Source organism: Cibotium barometz, chromosome 25 (genome assembly GCF_041138505.1).
Source record: "Cibotium barometz isolate CiBa-2024 chromosome 25, ASM4113850v1, whole genome shotgun sequence".
In the NCBI taxonomy this organism is placed as follows: Eukaryota; Viridiplantae; Streptophyta; class Polypodiopsida; order Cyatheales; family Cibotiaceae; genus Cibotium; species Cibotium barometz.
In genome coordinates this window covers 30,993,529-31,016,083 of record NC_141070.1, presented here as the reverse complement: position 1 = coordinate 31,016,083, position 22,555 = coordinate 30,993,529, and the positions used below count along the sequence as shown (strand labels likewise).

Here is a 22,555-nt window from a genome sequence, read left to right as displayed (position 1 = left end):
TCTAGCAAGATGTCATCAGCAACGATCTGTTCACGAACAAAGTGCCTCTGGATGACCATGGGTTCCTCCAATGGAAGCCCAATCCTGCAATGCAACCTCAACAATCTCACCACCTCACAAGCAGCATCACAAGCAACCCGGTACCTGCCTCTATCGACGACAAGGCAAAAGATGACTGCCTCTTACTGCTCGATAAAACTGCTCTTGGGCCTATCCTCGTGTCCGGATCTCCTCCGCAAACTGAGTCACTCCATTGATGGAGTCGGACTCCATCAATCAATCCCCCTCCTGTGTAAAAGAGTCCATGATCCTTCGCATGCTGCAGAAACCACAAGATATGCAATCTTGCCTCCCAAAGAGTCATCTGCAACCATGAGCTCAACTGCCTCATCAGGAAGCTCACGTCCAATTTGGTGTCGATCAACCAAATCAATGAACCATTCTGCTTTCGAGTAAAAGAGGCATCACACTGCTCACAAGGATCAACACCAGTTACGGTGCAAAGCCAAGTCCTGGAAACCTGCTGAAGACCACGCAAGGCCTTCTGAAACCTGTTGACCACCCCCTCTGAATCCGGAACCACAAAGCGTGGAGAATCCACCTCCTTCTGCAAGTAATCAACTGCCACCTGCCTGGCTTTTCGAGAGGTTCCCATGGAAAGAACATCCTCATCTACGGGAATTTCTTTGTCTCGAATACGACGAGACATCAGAGCATAAGTTACCTGTTCAGTTTCCTCTGACTGACGAACACAAGAACCACCAACATCAGTACTGGAAAGTTCCTGCCAACTGCTGCCATAAATTGGCAAGCTATCCACCATCTGGTCCCGGAAAGCCTGCACCTGCAGTGTATCCACACTTAAGTGGCCATTACCAGATTGCCACTTATCACAAACCTGAGAACCTGGGAGAGAGAGTGCTGAGAGCTTGTAAACTCCATTCTGCACTCCGCCTTCCCAAACCACCTCGCCTGTTGCTTTGTCCCAGAGAGCAACAAAATGCTCATCAAACTCCACCCGTACGCGAGTCTTGCAAACCTGATGCATTGACAACAGATGAAAACCAAGTGGCGGAACATACAACACATGGGAGGAATGCTTCCCCCCTCTGCCATTGGGAACTATCTCCAACCTGCCTTCACTGTGAACTGGGATAGTGGATGTATCCCCAGTAAGAATGTGACCAGAATACCTGCAGAGATCCTATATATCTGAACGGGAAGGAGTCATGTGCCTGGAAGCACCACTGTCTAGAATCCACTCCCGAGTATTCGTTGCCAAGAATCCTCCAACCTCCTTTGTCACACCAATTGGCCGACCATTTGGTCCATCGCCAGATTTGTGTCTCGTTCACTTGAGGCCAGGCCGGTGTCTCATGTGAAGGGGCTAGTATTTTTGCATAACATGGACGGGAGCCAGACTGGTGCCACCCGTGTGTTAGCACGATGGTGTCATATGGATGGGAGCCAGACTGGTGCCACCCGTGTATGACCTGGATTTTGTTCTATCCATGGGATTGTCACGCCATGGAAGAACCAGTATTTGTGCCATGTCTTGCCTATGGGATTGTCACTCCATAGGGAGGCTCATGCCTGGATCTGTGTCTTACCTATGGGACTGTCACTCCATAGGAAGACCGGGATTTATGTTTTCTGTCGTGCCATCATTGTGCCCGATAGAAATGTTTAGTACTTGTACCATGAACGGGAGATATGTCCATGATACTGTTTTGCACATGCATTCATGTTTTGCATGTTTGGAACTGTTTTCGCATGACTTGTATTCTTGTGTTTGCCTGTTTGACGTGCCACTTACTGAGCGGGGACGCTTGCCAGTGAGTCTTGAAGTTTGCTCTGTCTTCTGACGAGTTTTGTTGCGTGTGAACAGGTGGTAAGTGTATTGCACTTGTTTATTTTATAGCATTCTTTTTAACCTTTGTTTTTATAAGGTTGCAGGTTCACACTCATTAATGAGTGGACACCCTCCCCAAATATTTCTTGGTGTCCTTGGTAGGGTGGGCACCCACGTTTGGGTCATGGAGGGTAAAAGGGAACCCCTTGTGTGTGGGGGTGGGTGCATGGCCACCTACCCACCCCCCACCTTTGGAACTGGCCGCCTCCATGCAAATCTGGTGGGCCGGCCAGCTGTTTTTTGGGTGCTTCTCCATCGCTCAGGAGTGAACCTCCTCTTGCTTATAATCAGCTGCGCACAGGCCTCTTATCATCTTGCTAGATACAGCTGCGCACAGGCGACCCATCCCTATCTTGCTTCACCTCGCGACTGCACCCGGTTTGTGCCTCTTCTCCGCTCGCCCTCAGGTTGCTGCACGATGGTGGACTGTGCAAGCCTCTTCTCCGCTTGCCCTCAGGTTGCTGCACGCTGGTGGACCGCGCAGGCCTCTTCTCCGCTTGCTTACAGGCTGCACACAGGTGGTTGCGCAGATTTTCTCCCTCTCTTCCTTTGCAGGCTGTCATGTACAGGTTCCCCACCTCTTATCTTGTAGGTGGCTGCACACACAAGTCTTCTATCCCTTGCGCTCAGGCAACTCCAGCTCTCCCTATCATCGGGTAGCTGCTGGCGAACCATCATCTATCTCTCAAGCTGGCTACAACAGCAGTAATAGAGACTTCTTCTTTCATACGGATACTCTCTGCTGCTAACACCCGTTCGGTGCCGGGTAGTCCAAGCTTTTGGAGAACCACGGTCCATGGGTGCTGAGATCGGGAGAGCCAGGCGTTAGTACAGGAGCGCCTGTTTGTGTGTGGTCCTGGAACACGAGTGGGGCGCGCTCTGCGGATTCCAGTGAAGGCACGGGACTTCTTCAAGTGGATCGCTCTCCTTCGAACGACTACTCCAAGTCTCTTGTCTGGTAACTGTATTCATTTCAATTGTACATGGACATCATTTGGTTCGTTGAACCCATGGAGCATTGTATCACTTAAATACTCCCAATAATATATCATATATTGAGGGGGGGGGGGGGCGGTCCGTTCCGGCCCCAGTGCTGGTGTCCATTGATCATCATTTCATTTCATTTCAGTTGTTATTAAGTTGTCCATTCAAATTGTGATATTTAAGCTGTGCTATTATGCGTGTGGGTGTCCAACGCACTTTCCTACCTCCTCCGCAAAGGTGACATCAAAGAGGGGGAAGATGGAGAGCTGAAATTCAGAAATCCACCTCGCTTGAAGCATGGAGATCCCGCATCTCAAAGGTTGAGGTCATTTATGCAAAGGTGACATCAAAGAGGGGGAAGATGGAGAGCTGAAATTCAGAAATCCACCTCGCTTGAAGCATGGAGATCCCGCATCTCAAAGGTTGAGGTCATTTATGCAAAGGGAAGAGGTGACAGTCACCTCTCGTCATGCATCTTCTCCACAAGGCACAAAGGCTGACAGGTATATGTATGCTAGTGCTCATGGAGGGCATGATGGTCACATGTATTCAAGGCATGTATCCCATGGAGGGGGTGACAGGTCTGCCACTAGAAGAGCCTTGTCTACTGAGTTGTCTCATGGAGAGACATTGCCTTATGCAGGAAGGTCACATGCATCTGATTCTCAGGTTCGTGGAGCACATGCCACCGTGTTTCATGAAACTTCCATAATGGCCCATGGAGCCCATGCAGATAGGGCTACCCCGTTGGATAAGGGAAAAAGAAAAAGAGAGGACCATGAGCCTCATGCCAGAAAGCTCAAGGAATTTAAAGCAGGTGACAAGTCCGTTAAGTTTGATGTTTTTCATGGAGAGCATGATGCTTCCAATGTTAGCATTTGTGGCACAGTTTGACATTGCTTTTAGCGCGATGAGGACTTCACTGAGAACTCTAAAGTACGCCATGCTAGCATGTTCTTGAAGGGGACCGCTGCTCATTGGTGGATCACTGAAAAGATCACCAAAGACCCCATTTGCACCTGGAAAGAGTTTAAGGACAGATTTTATGCCCAGTTCTTGCCACCTAATGCGCAGAGCAAACTCTCACCCAAAAGTGGGATAGACTTGAGCAAAGAGATAATGAAAGTGTGCAACAGTATGTCAATAAGTTTTGGAAAGTGTTGCTTGAGGTAACTCCTTTTATGCAAATCACTGAGGATGAAAGAAAGAGGAAGTTTCACTCCGGATTGCAACCAGCTTATTGTTCGGGCATTGAATTGCACCCAAAACACACTTTGCAACAGCTTATAGCCTCTGCTCTTGCTACGGAGCAATTGGTGCTCAAAATTAAGCAAGATCAAGGGGGTTCAAAGGGCAAAGATAAGGTTGTCCCAAATTTGCAAAAAGGTGGACAACCACCTAAAAAGAGCTTCTGGGGGATCTACAAGGGAGGTAAAGCTGAAAATACCTCATCCATGGATAGTGTGCTCGAGAAGAACAGGTTTGGCTTGACTCCTGAGCAAAGGGAGCAATATGCGAAAGAGGGGAAATGTTTTGCATGTGGAAGCAAAGAGCATATGTTTCGGCAATGCCCCAAACGTAAGCAAGATGCAAGAGGACAAGCAGTCTAAGCCTAATGTGCATGCAATTCCCGATATGCAGGGTAGTGTTGATCATACTGGCAAAGAGGGAGATTCCATCCCTATTGTATCACACATCCATATTAATAAAGCAGTAAAGAAGAATTTGGTAGCAGATGCATTGTCCAGGAGGCCTTATGTGGCTGCAGTTTCAGTGGCCTCTCATGGGGACTTATCTGCTATGCGAGATTTGTATCATTTGGATGTTGATTTTTGCCATATATGGACTGATTTGATGGCTGGTCACTTACATGCCTCTTATGTTATCAACGAGGGTTATCTTATGAAGGATAATTGCCTATGTGTGGTAAAGGATCTGCGTCCAAAGGTTATGGAGGAATGTCACGCTTCACCTTATGCTGGTCATAGAGGTATCATGCCCACTACACGCATGATTGAGAGAGATTTCTTTTGGCCAAGTATGCGTAAAGACATTGAGGCATATGTACGTGCATGTATTACTTGCCAAAAGATAAAATTTGACAGGCAAAAACCTCCAGGTTTGCTTCAGCCATTACCTATTCCTTCGCAGCCATGGGAAAGTATTACTATGGATTTTATTATGGACTTGCCTAGATCCCAGCATGGGAATGATGCTATTTGGACCATTGTGGACAGGTTTAGGAAGCAAGCTCATTTCTTGCCCGTCAAGAAAACCATTAAAGTTGATCATATGGTAAAGCTTTTTCTTGCTAATATTTTCAAACATCATGGTATGCCTAAATCCATTGTTGCGGATAGAGATCCCAGGACTACGAGTCTCTTCTGGAGGGCTTTATTTGATAACATGGGCACTAAACTTGAGTTTTCATCAGCTTATCATCCCCAAACGGATGGCCAAAGTGAAGCTGCAAATTCAGCCGTGTTGGGTTTGTTGAAGTGTTATGTGGCAGATCAAAAGACTTCTTCCACTTGTTGAGTTTGCTTACAACAATACGATCCATGCCTCCACGGGAAAGGCCCCGTTTGAGATTATTTATGGCAGAGTGGTCTTACCTCCCATCCTTCGTACAAAGGATGAGATTTTTGCAGTTGATGAGTATGTTCGTGACATGGATGTAGCCTTTGCTCAGGTACGGACAGCCATTGCAAGGTCACAAGATAAGCATAAAATGGCTGCTGACAAGCATAGAAGGGACATGCAAATCAAAGAAGGTGATTGGGTTTTGCTGAAATTTGAGAAAGCTAGGCTTCGGAAGAGGCCAGGACGAGAAGGATCATATCCTAAGCTTTCTCCTCGCTATTATGGACCCTTTAAGGTGATTCAAAAGATCAACGAAGTGTCATACAGGCTTGCTTTACCTAGTCATTGGAAGATTCACAATGCATTTCATGTGAGTCTTTTGCGGAAGTATGTTGGGCCAGATCTTGAAGAGTCTGTCATAGAAGATCCGCCAGAGATTGATGAGCTTGAGGAGATCCTCCAGCCATAACAGATTGTCTTTCACAAGGAGAGGAAGCTACCTGCAGGAAAGCTTTCCAGGAGATACCTTGTGAAGTTCAAGAATTATTTGCCCATTGATGCAAAGTGGGTAAACGAGGATTATTTTGTTGATTACCCACAACTGTTGCAGGCATATCTTGAGGCTTTTCAGTTGAGGACAACTCTTTAAAAGCCCGGGGGATGTCACCATTTGGTCCATCTCTAGATTTGTGTCTCGTTCACTTGAGGCCAGGCCGGTGTCTCATGTAAAGGGGCCAGCATTTTTGCATAACATGGACGGGAGCCAGACTGGTGCCACCCGTGTATGACCTGGATTGTATGGGATTGTCACGCTATGGAAGAGCCAGTGTTTGTGCCGTGTCTTGCCTATGGGATTGTCACTCCATAGGGAGGCTCGTGCCTGGATCTGTGTCTTACCTATGGAACTGTCACTCCATAGGAAGACTGGGATTTATGTTTTCTGTCGTGCCATCATTGTGCCTGATAGAAATGTTTAGTACTTGTTCCATGAACGGGAGATATGTCCATGATACTGTTTTGCACATGCATTCATGTTTTGCATGTTTGAAATTGTTTTCGCATGACTTGTATTCTTGTGTTTGCTTATTTGACGTGCCACTTACTGAGCGGGGACGCCTGCCAGTGAGTTGTGAAGTTTGCTCTGTCTTCTGACGAGTTTTGTTGCATGTGAACAGGTGGTAAGTGTATTGCACTTGTTTGTTTTATAGGATTCTTTTTAACCTTTGTTTTTATACGGTTGCAGGTTCACACTCATTAATGAGTGGACACCCTCCCCAAATATTTCTTGGTGTCCTTGGTAGGGTGGGCACCCATTTTTGGGCACCCACGTTTGGGTCATGGAGGGTAAAAGGGAACCCCTTGTGTGTGGGGGTGGGTGCATGGCCACCTACCCACCCCCCACCTTTGGAACTGGCCGCCTCCATGCAAATCTGGTGGGCCGGCCAGCTGTTTTTTGGGTGCTTCTCCATCGCTTAGGAGTGAACCTCCTAGATACAGCTGCGCACAAGCGACCCATCCCTATCTTGCTTCACCTCGCGACTGCACCTGGTTTGCGCCTCTTCTCCGCTTGCCCTCAAGTTGCTGCACGCTGGTGGACTGCGCAAGCCTCTTCTCCGCTTGCCATCAGGTTGCTACACGCTAGTGGACTGTGCTGACCTCTCTTTCGCTTGCTTACAGGCTGCACACAGGTGGTTGCACAGATTTTCTCCCTCTCTTGCTTTGCAGGCTGTCGCGTACAGGTTCTCCACCTCTTATCTTATAGGTGGCTGCACACACACGTCTTCTATCCCTTGCGCTCAGGCGACTCCAGCTCCGGCCCCAGTGCTGGTGTCCACTGATCATCATTTCATTTCATTTCAGTTTTCAGTTGTTATTAAGTTGTCCATTCAAATTGTGATATTTAAGTTGTGCTATTACGCATGTGGGTGTCCAACGGAGTCTTTTCCCACTTGACGGGATTGGTTTCATCCTCCCTGCTTGAAGAAAATGAAACATCGGTGTCCATCACCTCCAGGTGCACAAAAGCCAGAGTCTTCATGATTGCTGCTGAGAAATCTTCACCCTTCTCAGTCTTCCGCTTGGGACACTGCCTCCAATAGTGGCCTTTCTCGCCACAATCATTATAGGTCCTCTCTACCTTTAGTTTCTCGTGGTCAGCGACGGACTTCTTCTCAGAAGACTTCTCCGATGAAGCCTTCCCTTTGTCCGTGTTACGGCCTTTCGATCGTTGGCCAGTTAAGGCCTCCGAACCTCCACCCTGAGAAGGGTTCGTGAATCGTTTCTACTGGTCCAAGACCATGGTCCATGTGCTCCAGTTCCTCTTAGCAGGACCTGAACTGCTATCCTATGAGAGGACTCGAATGGCGAGACGTTTCTGCCATTAAAATACAGAAACTTTGTAAGTATAATCATCATTGATGTATGTATTATGTAAATAACATTCTTGTCTTTTAGAGTTGTACTCACCAAGTGAAGGCTACCGATCCCATATTTCTCCCACCATTAGACTGGCTGAAGCTGTCTCTATCGGATGCATGCAGTCTATCTATCAAATGCGTGGCTGGCATTCTGATACACTAGCCGCTCATCCTCCAAGCGTCTTATGAGCTCCATGTCTCCTCTTGTCCATTTTTGAATGTAATCTTGCCATCCATCTGCCAACTCTTCATTAACATATTATGCCTTACACCGCCAGAGTGTTGTTCCAAACCCGTCGAATGTCCTCAACCCTGAAAATTTAGCCATGAATAATCAAAGCTCTTAGCTAAAGCCTACGATACAAGTCACAACAAGAAGGCAACTAGTTGGAAGTCGAAAAGAGAGTACTTGGTATGTTCAGTACCTGTCATCTGTCAAGAGAGTGCATCGGTTAAGAGCCTCTCCAATCCGGTCCATGAACTCATACAAGAGTCCGAGAGTGCTGTTCTCCATGTCAGTGAAAAATGTTTCAAACGTATGAAACGTTTCATTTCATACAGATGCAATGAAGCATGTTTCATTGTAACTATGGTACAAACTGATTCGTACCGTACGGTTTGTACGGTACTGTACAATACCGTACGGTATGATAATACCATTGGCACCGGCGTAGTTACCGTTTTTTTTTCGCAGTTTTCTGCCATTTTTCGCTGTTTTTGCCCTTTTTTCTCTTTTGCTGCCTGTTTTGTGAACGTTTTCTTTGCCTTGTCTTGGGCCAAGTCTCATGGCTATGGCCTCTCTTGAGCACCTCCTATAAAAAGCCCTCCCCCCCAAGCTTCCCTCACATTCAACGTTGAGCCTTGGCCCTTGAAGCTCCAATCTCCATACTACATAGCTTGAGCCTTGAGCTTTGATTCTTGAAGCTCTAGCCTCTCTCTCTCTCTCTCTCTCTCTCTCTCAAGCCCCTCTCTCCCCGCTCTCTCAAGCCTCTCTCTCGCAACTCCTGTCATCTGTAGCTTCCCTTGGTGTTGGGCCAAACACAAATTGAATCAGATTTTCTTTGTATTTGAATTCTCTATCTATACTTCTTAGAATAGATGTGGCATGCCTACTGGATGCGTGCCTTGTGTGATTGAATAGTGTAATCGTTCAAAGCATTGCAAGCATTCTATTAGTGACTCTGCAAGAGTTGGACACCTGCTTTTCTACATTTTTCTTTCCGGATTACAGTACAGCATCAGAATCTTAACTTAAAGCTGGTGGCCTTCTTTGCAGTCGCCAGGCCCTTACCCTGCTCGTAAAATCACCATCGGTTGCGTCCCCAAAATGTGAGTGGCTGGTTTATTTGGATCAAACCTTCGGGGTGAATAGGTCTGTTATTGCATCCGCACATTATTGCTGCAGATCATTTTCAGTTGGGAGCACAGAGCCCATCAAACGCTCAGGTATCTCAATGCACCAAGAAGTAGGAGACGGGATTCCTGAAGGCAAATTGAAAAAGATACTGGCAGTTTGCGATGGAAAGGCCTGGGGTGCAGATACTGAGAAAGCTCTAGGTGGATACTCAAAGAATCTCACACATAATCTGGTATCCAAGGTAATGCAGAGCATGGAAGCTGACTTGGCAATGCAGTTTTTTATGTGGGCAGGAAAACAAGAGGGTTATGAACACAGCAAGCACGTGTATAATGTTCTGTTCCGGAACTTTCTGCAGGCAGGCAAGTTTGAAAGCGCCTTGGAAGTTCTCAAAGAAATGAAGGAGAATGGCATGTCAATCAATCGCAAGTTGTTAGTTACTTTAGTTCATTATTATGGGAAAGCCGGCATGGCATCAGAAGCCGAGGAGACCCCAGAGATCATTAAGTCTTTTGGTTTTAGCCTGGACCCAAAGCTTTATCGTGCTGTGTTGGATGCATTTCTCCAAGCCAGTGATCAGGAGAGGGCTGATAGGCTTGTGGAGCAATTCTCAGATGAAAATGTTGAATGTAGCATGGAATACTTCAATTCTTCCATTTCGGCATATGCTAAAGCTGGCAAAGTAGACCTTGCACAGAAGGTACTAGAGGACATGGAGAAGAAAGGTTGCCTCCCAAATGTGCAGACGTATACCCTGCTTGTGAAGTACTTGTGTAAAGCTGACATGGTAGAAGAGGCCTTGAAATCCCTGGAGACAATGCAGGAAAAGGGTCTGGTCCCAGATGCCAATATATACAACACTCTCATCAACTACCTCTGTCAAGAAAAGAGGGTGGATGAGGCTTTGCGGCTCTTTGCAATCATGAAGAAAAATGGTTGTCCACCAGACATAATAACCCATAATAGTCTGATTTCCGGATATCTGAAGTCAGGGCAAGCTGATAAGGCACATCTGCATTTGGAGGAGATGAAGGCAGATGGCTGCATGCCTACGTCTAAGACAAAAAAGCTGTTTGTTGTCAACCTTTGCAAGGCCAACAAGGTGGAGAAAACCACGCAGGAGTTGGAAATGGCAGCAGAAAACAGGGAGGAGTTGTCGTCTGACGCCTGCAACAGCCCACAAGGAGATGGAATTCCTGAAGGCAAAGTGAAGAAGATACTGGCAGTTTGTGATGGAAAGGCCTGGAGTGCAGATACTGAGAAAGCTCTAGGTGGATATTCAAAGAATCTCACACATAATCTGGTATCAAAGGTAGTGCAGAACATGGAAGCTGACTTGGCGATGCAGTTTTTCATGTGGGCAGGAAAACAAGAGGGTTACGAACACAGCAAGCACGTGTATAACGTGCTGTTCCGGAACTTTCTGCGGGCAGGCAAGTTTGAAAGTGCCCTAGAAGTTCTCAAAGAAATGAAGGAGAAAGGCATGTCAATCAATCCCAAGTTGTTTGTTACTTTAGTTCATTATTATGGGAAAGCCGGCATGGCGTCAGAAGCGGAGGAGACCCCGGAGATCATTAAGTCTTTTGGTTTTAGCCCGGACCCAAAGCTTTATGGTGCTGTGTTGGATGCATATCTCCAAGCCAGTGATCAGGAGAGGGCTGATAGGCTCGTGGAGCAATTCTCAGATGAAAATGTTGAGTGTAGTGTGGAATACTTCAATTCTGCCATTTCGGCATATACTAGAGCTGGCAAAGTAGACCTTGCACAGAAGGTACTAGAGGACATGGAGAAGAAAGGTTGCCTCCCAAATGTGCAGACGTATACCCTGCTTGTGAGGTCCTTGTGTAAAGCTGACATGGTCGAAGAGGCCTTGAAATCCCTCGAGACCATGCAGGAAAAGGGTCTGGTCCCTGATGCCAATATATACAACACTCTCATCACCTACCTCTGTCAAGAAAAGAGAGTGGATGAGGCTTTGCGGCTCTTTGCGAACATGAAGGAAAATGGTTGTCCACCAGACATAATAACCCATAATAGCATGATTATCGGATATCTGAAGTCAGGGCAAGTTGATAAGGCGCATGTGCATTTGGAGGAGATGAAGGCAGATGGCTGCATGCCTACTTCTGAGACAAAAAGGCTATTTGTTGTCAACCTTTGCAAGGCCAATGAGGTGGAGAAAGCGTTACAGGAGTTTGAAATGGCAGCAGAAAACGGGCAGAAGTTGTCGCCTGACGCCTGCAACAGCCTGCTGCTTGGGCTCATCAAAGGTGGAAAACTGGATGAAGCTTTGAAAATCTTTGAAAAAATGCAGGGTGGTGTATGTGCACTTGATATCAGCAGCTACATAGTTGTTTTACGAGGCTGCTGCAACTTGTATAGACTTGACAAGGTGAAGCAGCTCTTGGATGAGCTGAAAGGTAAAGGCTTGCAGTTGCCCGTTAGTATGTATATTGTGCTCCTCCAGACATTTAGCCGGGTGTCCAAGTTCAAAGATGTGGGCATCATATTTGAAGAGCTACTAGCAAGTGGCCCAAAATTTGTCGTGAAGAAGTCTACATCTGTACTCGATGCTCTGACTCGGGCACGACAGTTAGATGAAGGTGTGAAATTTTGTAAGTACATCATGGAAACAGATGCAAAGGTACAGTCACGGCAGCTCAAGTACCTTCTTAGCTTGCTGATCAAAAAGGATCGGCAAAGCGAAGCCACGGAGTTGATGAATGCAATGGTGGAGAAGGGCTGTGTAATAAAATCTGAGAAATCTTAACAGCAAGGCAGCTTGACATGGTGGGTTTTTTAGTAACCTTTGAAGTTGGGAAAATGTTGACTTTCCAATTGCATTGATAGCAGTAAATAAATGTAGAATGCACTGGATTTTGAAATCAGAGGAAACTTAGTAGCAAGATGGTGGTGTTTTTTGAGCCTTTAAATGGATGAACTTATGTCGTTCAAAAATATATTTGTATCTTTATGTGAGCATGGCATATTGGCATTGACTGTCACACAGCTTGTGTCTTCTGATGCTTGTTTTTCATCAAAGACAATGCACAGAAGGTGGTTTGATAGGGATCTCAGAGGCAATGTTTGTAGCTCGAAAGGGAAGCTTTTAAATGCTCAACATACAGATGGGCATGTGCATGCCTGTGCATGTGTGCGCAAGCATAATGCAGAGGCACAAGTACTCTGGCTATTATGAGCAACTAATGACAGGTGGCTTCTCAAGTGTGATCGAGGCTCTTTCAAGTTTCAGAAAGAGAGGTAATCCGCACGCTCTCAACTTTAGCATGGTTCAAAGCATGAGTCTGCATACTATTGCGGATGCTGGAGATTTGCGTTGGCCACTCAAGTTTTATATCTTGCTGCCATAGGATTAGGGTTGGCTTGTGGTGTCAGCATCAGTTTCTGCAAGCATTCTTGACTTCTTCCATAGGTTGAGGCTTTGAAGCCAAAACCCTGTGGTTTTACTTTTTGATGTGTTTAAGGCTTCTCCTATATTGGTACACAATACAAGGTATTCAAGGTAGTGTTCTTGATGTACGCCCCTGTGCGCATTGAGTGTGGATCTCTGACTTGTACTAAAGAAATATTGTGTAATAAAATCTGCAAAATCATTTTGACTATTTGATTGTAGGGTGGTAGCAGATCTTACATTGGGCATTTGATAATGTATCTGATAGGCTCCTTATACAATGAGGATTCTAAGAAAGACCCTGTCAATCTAGTGATATGCTTGCATGCCATTTGGCTTCTAGTGATTTTTCACTTGAACCTTTTCCATTGATTACGCACTCTCAAGCAAAAAGAGCACTTCAAAACGAAAACAATGTACTAGCATTTCGAGATATGCCAAATGCATGTGAAGCCCGTATGCAACATGACAGAAGAGAGCGTAGTCATATAGATAAGTCTCCTCTAGAGCTTGTACATGTTGATCTCTGTGGTAAGATGCCTACCACCACACTGGATGGTGGTTCTTATTTTTTATTACTAATCGATGACTTATGGGTGTTTTATAAGGCCTATGATTTTGGAAATTTTATATCATAGCATGAATCGGTCGAGAATGAGCAACTTAAAGCCATAAAATAAGGAGTCAAGTAACAATATGCTGAAGTGGAAGTGGAGTTTTTTGTAGAAATTGAAGAAATTAATGCAAAGGTAGAGCATTCTATAACACCCAATTGTTTTTGGTCATCAAAATTGACAGAGTATCCCATCACATGATTAGTATAGCTCCCTAAACAACTAGCTAGTGGGTGGGTCCAACCTAGGGAATGGTGCTAAACACCCATCAAAAGATGTGTACTATTTCTTCTATGTCAAGTAATGGTGGTGCTAAAATTTGTTTATTGATGTCCTCTATGTTTTGACATCAAGTGAAATCTACTCTTTGTTGTGGCCATCATGGATCATGATCTAAGGGTTCACTTTGATCGACGGGATGGTGTAGTCATCTTAGATGCTAGTGGAAATATCGTTGGAAGAGGTATTACTTATTAGGTGCAACAATCTCTATGATTTGTGTGCCTTTTTTGCCCAAGTTGATGTGGGCACTAACAAGATGTGACAACATATTTTGGCCATATTTAGGCACTTGAGCTATATGGTCTTAAAAGATTTCATAAGTTTAGGATTGTGGCACATCTACTAGCATTTTGAGAGATGCCAAATGCATGTGAAGCTTGTATGTAGCATTGAAAGTCCTTTTCAAAAGAAGAGAGAGCATTCACATAGCTGAGTCTCTTGTCAAGTTGATCTTTGTGGCAAGATGCCTACCACCATTGGGTGGCTCTTCCTATTTTTTGTTATCGTTGGATGGCTATGGGTGTTTTCTTTGAGTTAAGGCATATGATTTTGAAAAGTTTATATCATGGCATGAGTTGGTCGAGAATGAGAAGAGGCAACTTTAAGCCATCAAGTAAGGAGTCAAGTAACAATGCTGAAGTGGAATTGGAGTTCTTGGTAGAAATATAGCTCCCTACAACTAGTAGGTACGTCCTAGTAGCTCCCTATATAGCTAGTAGGTGAGTCCATCCTCGGGAATGATGCCAAACGCCCATCAAAAGACACATGTACTATTTCTTTTATGTCAAGTAATGGTGATGCTAAAAACTTTTCTGTCGATATCCTATTTGTACTAATATCAAGCGAAGTTCGGCCATCATGGATCATGACCTAAGGGTTCACTTTGGTCAGGCTGGTGTAGTCATCTTGGATGCTGAGAACCATTGCTAGAAGAGAATCTCGCATTAGAGCACACATGCACAGTTATCCTCACACAAGAAGCCCATTGTAATAACATCGTTACTATAACAAGTCAAACTTGGAGCCAATTCCCTCTTGATTACATCCAAGTGTAGGGATCACCAAATGCACGTTCTTTATTGGCAAAAGACCTCTTTTTCATGATCTTTTGGAAATAGTTGATTGTAAATTTCTTTGAAATTTGCATTAACCTTATTATTTTGAGATTGAGTATAAAAACTTAAGAGCTAGGGTCAAATGTAAAGCCAACTCCATAAAGAGGGGTGTGCATCTCATACCATGAAGTCTTAGCTATTGCAACCATTTGTTGATGCTATCTATTAAAGAATTTATCATATTCTCTTACAAGATGAGTAGCCTCAGACATAAGCCAATAAACTTTTCCAATCACAAACTTCTGTGAATCCACAATTTGTAGAAACATGAGAAAAGGCTTTATGGCACCAACTATCCACCCACACATGCATATTATGCCAAAATGAAACACTTTGTAGAATTTATAACATGCTTTAGATTAGTTCCACACACACATGCATATTATGCCAAAATGATGTTGAGTTCACACACTTTGTAGAATCTATAACATACTTTGGATTCTTTGCCTATCACCCAAGATCCCACTGTCTATGAGCCGCATCTCTTGCAAGGATCCCAATGTCTATCAGCCGTGTCTCTTGCAAGGATCCCACTATCTATTAGCCGCATAAGGATTCGAAAACTAATACAAGCCGCTTCAGCACATAGAATATGCAATTGCAAGCCTTGTGGCACAAAAAAATAATAAACATCGATCCTGGTATGCAAAACAAAAAGTATATGAAAATTGATGCTCCCTTATGAATTTTACAATTTCTACTAAAGTGGGTTGAACAAAAGGGCATTTTCCAATGTCTTTCAACAACAAATTTAAAGTATGGTTAGCATAAGAGGAATCCATGTTATTAGTGGGTGAGGAGCTACCGTGATGCTATTAGAGGTGATATCAAAGAAATCGGATGTGGTGCTTGATAAACCTTTTGAGGACTTAAGCTGCCTAATAAACCTTATGAGAACACATACCTAGTATACATATAAATGACTTCTAATTTCTTTTTGGATTTGACCCCACAAATCTTGTTTTTTGCTCTAATGGTAATGCTTAAGTGCATTCATCTATTATCTTTTTGTGGTTGCTAGTCTACAAGGAGGTGTTTTACCTTGCATTCTTTCTCCCTGTACATATATTGTAATTGTGCCTTATGTTTCCATTTAGATGTTACTGTAGCATCGGCTTCCCTCTTTGTTCTTGTACCTTGACCATGTTTTCCCACTTTTTTGTAACCTCTATGTGGTTTTGTTGCAACCCATAACCCATTGTATTGAACAATATAATATCTTATTTTATGGACTAAAAACTTCTAGATTAAGAAAATTGGGGTCGTGGTTGAACTCACCCAAATGTAGGACCTGTTGGAGAAAAGTATAAGGGAGGGAGGAAAGCAACATGACCAAAGAGGAGGAAGAATAGGAATTGAGGTTTACTTACTAAGGCAGAGCTATAAAATTTTAAAATTTAGTATAGGAGATTTGACTTTTTTTTTCCAAAAAAATGAGGGTTGTGAACTCTGGCCTACCATGCTACCAATTTTGATTTCATGATTTAAGCATTAAAAAATGGTTGAGAAACCCTATAGGAAATGTGGCATGCTATGAGATTTGGTGCTATAGACTGAGAAGTGTAACATGTTTGTGCTATGGACTAAGAAATGTAATTTGTTGCCATTAGTATATGGTGGTGATGTGTGTGTTGGGACACTTCATCCTCCTTACAAGGTTTTTTTTCCCTCGAGCATGTGTACACACTCTTATAAGTGTAAGTGACCTTATTATGTCACCTCACTTGTACTTCACTTAAACTCACTTCTCTCCATCTCTACTTGTTTTTGCTGCATCTATGTGTGTGTTGCTACCTTGGTCTCCACACCTACAATTGGGTTCCCTAGGCCCGCACCCCCTCATCATCTTCTCCTTAAGATGCTCTTTTAATTGTCTTAGGTTGAGCTATCCTCTTAGTGTGGTGTTAACTACATTTTGGGCCTTTTTTGGGTGAATTTCGGCCATTTTTAGGCATGTTTCGAGGCTCGTTCGCATGCTATAAGGTTTTCATAGACATCCTGAGGGAGTGTTAGTTTGAATTGTCTTTGTTTATTATTAGGTTTTGTGCACTACACAGAGTAGCATACATTTGGTATACACATAGGGCCATTATCATCATTGACATCACATCTTTGCGCTCATCATCATCTTATCATCTTTGACATCATTCGTCATCATTATCATCAATTTCTACATTCTTGTTGCTAGTAATATTTCTACACTCTACACTTCTCCATTTTTCATACATTATGCAAGTTTGTCTATCATCAATGATCTATTGGTGGTATCCATCTCGGTTGCATTTAGTGGGCATCAACAATATGTGCAAATAGTTGGGACATTTGCCTTTTATGTTAGAGGTTCATTATTTGCAAGCTCAAATGGTAGGCAGTGATGTATTTGGGATGATTTCTATTGAGGATAAGCTTGACAGGAAAAACTACCCATTGTGATCCTATATGATGCGCCAATTTCAAAAGAGATTTAAAATGTTGTTATTAGCATTGAGGCATGCCCTGTCTCATGAGCACTGTACTTTGGATGGTGATACTAGTTCAGATGTAACTGTGGCATTTGTCTCCGCACCTCACAACAATGGAAAAAGCCAGGTGGGATAGTAGAGATGCATAGGCACATGTATTAGTGGAACTTTCCACGAAAAGGAGTATTATTCCTCGTATTCTCTCATGTAAAACTGCCAAGCGAGCTTGGGATGCATTTGCTGCACTTTACTAGGTGCATATCGAAGCATGAGTGGCCTACTTGTGTCAAGAAGTTAGAATCAAGCATATGGATGAGGGAGACTTAATGGATGAGTTACACATAAGGATCAAAGATCTCAAAGAGTACCTTGTATGTATTGATGAGGCCTACCTAGAAAATTCATTGGTGTCTATGTTCTCACAGCTTTACTGGATTTATACGAGAATTTTATATCCACACTTTGCTCATGATGATGAAGGGTAACCCCAATGCCCTTACATTTGTTGAGCTGGTTTCCGTGATCTACCACCTAAAAAGCTAAAGGAAAAGTCTTTTCTTAGGGTGCTATATATCAAAGGTAGAAGTAACCCAATCTTCTAGCAATGTAAGGTTCCCCCTTTTCCTAAATAGGGGAAACCATAAGATAGTCTACTAAGTCTAACTCGAGAAAAATTTCCTACTCGTCCGACACCTTGACCATGTAAAGATACAATGATACGATTAATAGGTAAGACCTAGTTCTATCCCGCAAGGGGAGCGTGGCCTTCTAAATAACTCTTAAAATCAAATCACTCATAGAGTGACTGACCTTAAATCGGGCAACCTCTATTCTTGATTCCTAGAAACAACGCTTTTTTCCGCATCTATGCAAGGCACAACCCGATGCAAGGCACAACCCGCTGGCCTAGTCCTCTAGAGTAAAGTTGCCCAAGAACCTACTTAACTAACGTAGAACTTTCAATTAATCTAATAATGTGGAAAGTTACCCGACTAATCGAGTCCACCTGTCCATAGGATGGTGGCGTCAGGGCATTCCATCCTCCTACTTTCCACCCAACTCATGCATCAATTTTGTTTTCTAATTAGTCCTACCACGCTGTGCAACATATATAGACAAGTTCCTTAATTAATGACCTTACACATTGTTCCTTTAAACAGCCTTTAACAATAATACAACACCACTAACAAACAAGGGATTTCAAAAAAAAAAGATACAATGTTCAAAATTATCCGTAGCCATATCCAGGCTCTCTTATTCCTTTACTTTATTCTGCCAATGATCTAGAATTCGGCCTGCCAGCCTCTATAGACTGGGCAATCCCTATGGGACCATACACCTCGTCGGACAGGACTCAAGCTGGCCTGTCGCCCTCTTAGGCTCCATCGCTTGATCCTCCCGCTCCTCAGAGGGATGTCTACACGCTAGGGTGGACTTATTCATTGCACTAGCTGTTATGGGAATATATTTTAAGCCCTCTTAAAAATATTATTCTACCCTCTTAGATAATTCGGGGATGCTTGGATTATCTTTGTGTCATACCAAATTATGTTAATATCATGGGTGATACCATTATAAATATTAATACGTTTGGTGGATATTGACGTATACTTGGGGTCTCCAATGTTTGTTTTAGTTGGTTCGTATATAGGGGTGATTCCCGCCTGTGGGGCAAACATGTGTGTGATGATGGTTTGTATGCTTATGAAATATTTATTTCATAAATTTATTGTTGGTTATTTTATAGGTGAAGAGAATTCCAAGAATTGAAGAGAAGTTGCACAAATTTAATACTTGGCACACCATTTTGTAAACAAGCTTTGTATATACATGTGCTAGCTTGTGCAAATTTTGATTTATTTTGTAAAAGCCCTAGTTTATCAAGCATAGACTTGATCTTTAATATTTGGAAAAGCGTGATATGCTTCAAACCCAAGACTCAATTTATGGGCACTCTATTTTTGAAGATAAGAGAGTGTCGTGCAAGAAAAGCACCCTTTTTGTATTTTTGGAGGCTATGGCCTAAATTGGAATAAAGTATCTCGTAAATACTTATGCGTGGGAGAAAATTAGGCCATACACACATGAGGGGGAATAATTGCACCCAATCTTGGAGCAGAATCTTTGTGAGCTAAGTATTTTATTTGTTTTTTTTGAATATTTTGGTCATGATCATCTGATGTTTGATGAATTGTTTAAATTTAAATCAATTCTTGTAATTTATTTGATTTTTATCTCCCTAGAAATTTAGATCCGTGACAGTGGTATCAGAGCTAGACCTAGGGAGAAGGGGATAAGAATTGTGTGCAACCAAGGGACTTAGTTAATTAGATTGATTTTTCTTTATTCATTCCCTTTTCTATCCACGGTGGCCAGATGGGTTATTACCTCCAAGGGATTTTTTTTTCTCAAATTAACCCGACGGGTAGCACTGCACGAATTCAAGGAGAAGGCGGGGGGCTGATCTGCGCCGGTTATTTAACCAAAGCTTTGTTAGCTTTTTAATAAAGAAAGCTTTAATAAAACAAGCCTTATATATATATATATATATATATATATATATATATATATATATATATATATAAAACCCACATCTACCTCTGTTTCTATCCCTGTTGGCCAAATTCTAGAAGAGAAAACTTCCTAGTTTCTCTTAAAGCAAGTTTCTAAAAATTAAACTTGCTAATAGGCTTTAAAATTTTATAAAGCCTATTCTCATCGCTTGAAAAGAGAACATTTCAAGAGAACTTATCACTTTCCACAAAAGGCGACAATTCAAAAAACATTAGAAAAATCTCAAATCTTTAGGACGGAATCAAACCCATCATTTCGTGATGACTGATTCATAAGCTAAACTCTCCCTCTTAATTTAGTTGCAATGTTTGATTTACCCATTCCGCCCACTGTACAAGAACAAATCTTAGCGCTTCAAGAACAAATTGCTAGTGAACGAGAACTCCAACGCAAATTAGAGCGTCAAGTCAAGCGTACCAAACGTAAACACGATGCTTCTAATTCTTCCAACGCAGATGAGGAGGAAAGTGATCATGTTAGACACAATGTTAAAGCTACATTGTGTGCTCAAAACTCTAAGAAAGACTCACGAATCAGCCGAAAGGCATTTACTTTCCAAAATTATGATGGCAAGAAGGATGCATGAGTTCTCATTGCTTGGATTATCCAACTAGATAACTATTTCTCTAGAAGTTCTCCAAAAAAGATAAAATTAAATGTGCTTGTAATCATTTGATAAAAAATGTAGCTTTATGTGGTGGAACGTGATTAAGTAAGGTAAACATCGACCTTCAACATGGAAAGAGTTTCAGAAACTCTTAAAGAAACATTTTCTACCATCGCAGTACAAAGCTAAAGCATGTTAACGATGGGATACTCTACGCCAGATTGATAAAGAGAATGTCAAAGCTTATATCGACAAATTTTGGGATATTCTTTTACAAGTTCAAGTAATTGAAAAAATTAAGGAAAAAGAGCAACGCAGAAAATTCATTGCAAGACTTAAGTCTACCATTAGGGCTGATGCTAACATGTTTCATCCACATGACCTTAGCACTTCTATGGACCTTGCCCTAAATTCTGAACGTAAAACAACTATATCTCGATATTTCAAGATGCAGGATAAATCTTTTATAAAATCTACAAAATCTTCTTTCTCTTCTAGTACTTTTGATAAATCCAGGATGTAAAAGGATGAAGATATGGCTAAAGGAGGTATTCAGAAGGACAACAACAGTAAAGCTTCAAATGGACAACCAAAGAATTGAATCTTTAGATGCCACATCGTCATAAGAAAGGACACCTCGCACAAGATTGCCCTGACAAAAAGAAGAATTCCACATTGATGGCTCGACTCAACGTTATCAAAGGATACGACGAAGATTCTTTCAAACAAGAGGGTAACTCTGATCCCCACTATTCAGATTAAGGTAAGTTTTCAATTCATGCTTTATTGAAAATTCAAGGAAAAATAAATTACCAAGACCTGGTCCAGAAGACCATAAAATTGAAATAATTCCTGGTAGCTCACCGCCATATGTAAAGCTCCTTATAGAGTTAACATGTGGAGGAAATGCATCAACCACCATACATGGGTCATCGAGTTGTTTCAACAACCTTACAATTAGTATCCAAGGAATTCTTTTGGCCTCATCTCAAACAAGATATAGCAAAATTTATGGCTGAATGTTCTGTTTGTCAAAAGATTAAAAGCTACAAAGGTAAACCCAAGGACTCCTTACCCTCCTACCAATTCCTAATGATACTTGGGAACAAATATCCATGGACTTCATCACAGGTTTGCCTACTACATTGAGTCATAATGATATGATTTGGATAACAATTGACGGTTTGAGTAAGCAAGCATACTTCTTATCTTGTAAGAAAACTTTAACTTCTCAACAAGCCGCAAATATGTTTATCAAACAAATCTTTGTACATCACGGCTTGCCAAAAGTCATTGTTTCTAACAGAGATTCAAGATTTTGTAGTAGTTTTTGGATCACATTATTCTCCAACTTAGGCATTAAAGTAGATTTCTCAATAGCTTTCCATCCAAAAACAAATGGACAAACTGAGGTTACTAGCAACACTATCTTAGATCTACTTAGAGCCTATGTTGCCCAACAACCTAATGGGATAAGTACATTCATCTTCTCCAATTTGCTTACAATAATACTCCTCATTCGGCTCTACTAGTTGAGCACCTTTTGAAAATATATATGGAAAACTTTTGCCTATTCCCGGCAACTAGACTTTCTCACAAAATCGAAGTTGCTGATCAATTCCCTATTGATTTTACGACCATTCTGAATGAAGTAAAACATTCCATTACTCATGCTCAAGAAAAGTATATTAAGCAATCAAATCGTAAATGTAAAGCTATATCCTTTGAACTTGGAGACTATACACACTTTTGAAAATTAAAAAACGTCGACTTAAAAGTGTTGAAAAATTCCCAACTGTTAAACTTGCACCAAAATTTTATGGACCTTTTAAAGTGATCCACAAAATTAATGATGTTGCATATAAACTTGAATTACCTTCTCATTGGCACATTCACAATTCATTTCATGTCAGCTTATTAAAACCTTTCAAAGAACAACTTCCCACTCATCCAGTATACGAAGAACCACCTCTCTTATTGAAGACGACCAAGAAATCTTACTCCCAAATACCATCATTGACCATCAAATTACACCAACTCATACTAGAAACCAATATAGCAAATATTAAATAACTTTCAAAAATCATCCTCGTGAAGATGCAAGATGGGTGCTTGAGAAATATTTTCATGCTTTCCCTGAGATCCTCCATTCTTTTCAACAAACCGACAATTGAGGGCAATTGCAAACTCAAGCAAGAGGAGATGTTATGGAAATATATTTTAAGCCCTCTTAAAA

General features: G+C 42.3%; 1 protein-coding gene across 2 annotated transcripts in view; it reads left to right on the top strand.

Moving 5' to 3' along the window:
• LOC147624466 (uncharacterized) overlaps positions 1-12,876 on the top strand; it is a 29,589-nt gene extending 16,713 nt beyond the window's left edge. The window contains exons 2-4 of one of the 2 annotated variants that reach the window (XM_086819458.1): positions 9,173-9,225; positions 9,302-9,494; positions 9,612-12,876. In XM_086819458.1, coding sequence (XP_086675584.1) covers positions 9,173-9,225; positions 9,302-9,494; positions 9,612-12,023 — 2,658 coding nt within the window. In that variant the 3' untranslated portion in view covers positions 12,024-12,876. Of the gene's footprint in view, positions 1-9,172; positions 9,226-9,301 lie in introns of both variants that reach the window. The other variant, XM_086819457.1, reaches the window with a different exon arrangement.
• The last annotated feature ends 9,679 nt before the right edge of the window (positions 12,877-22,555 follow it).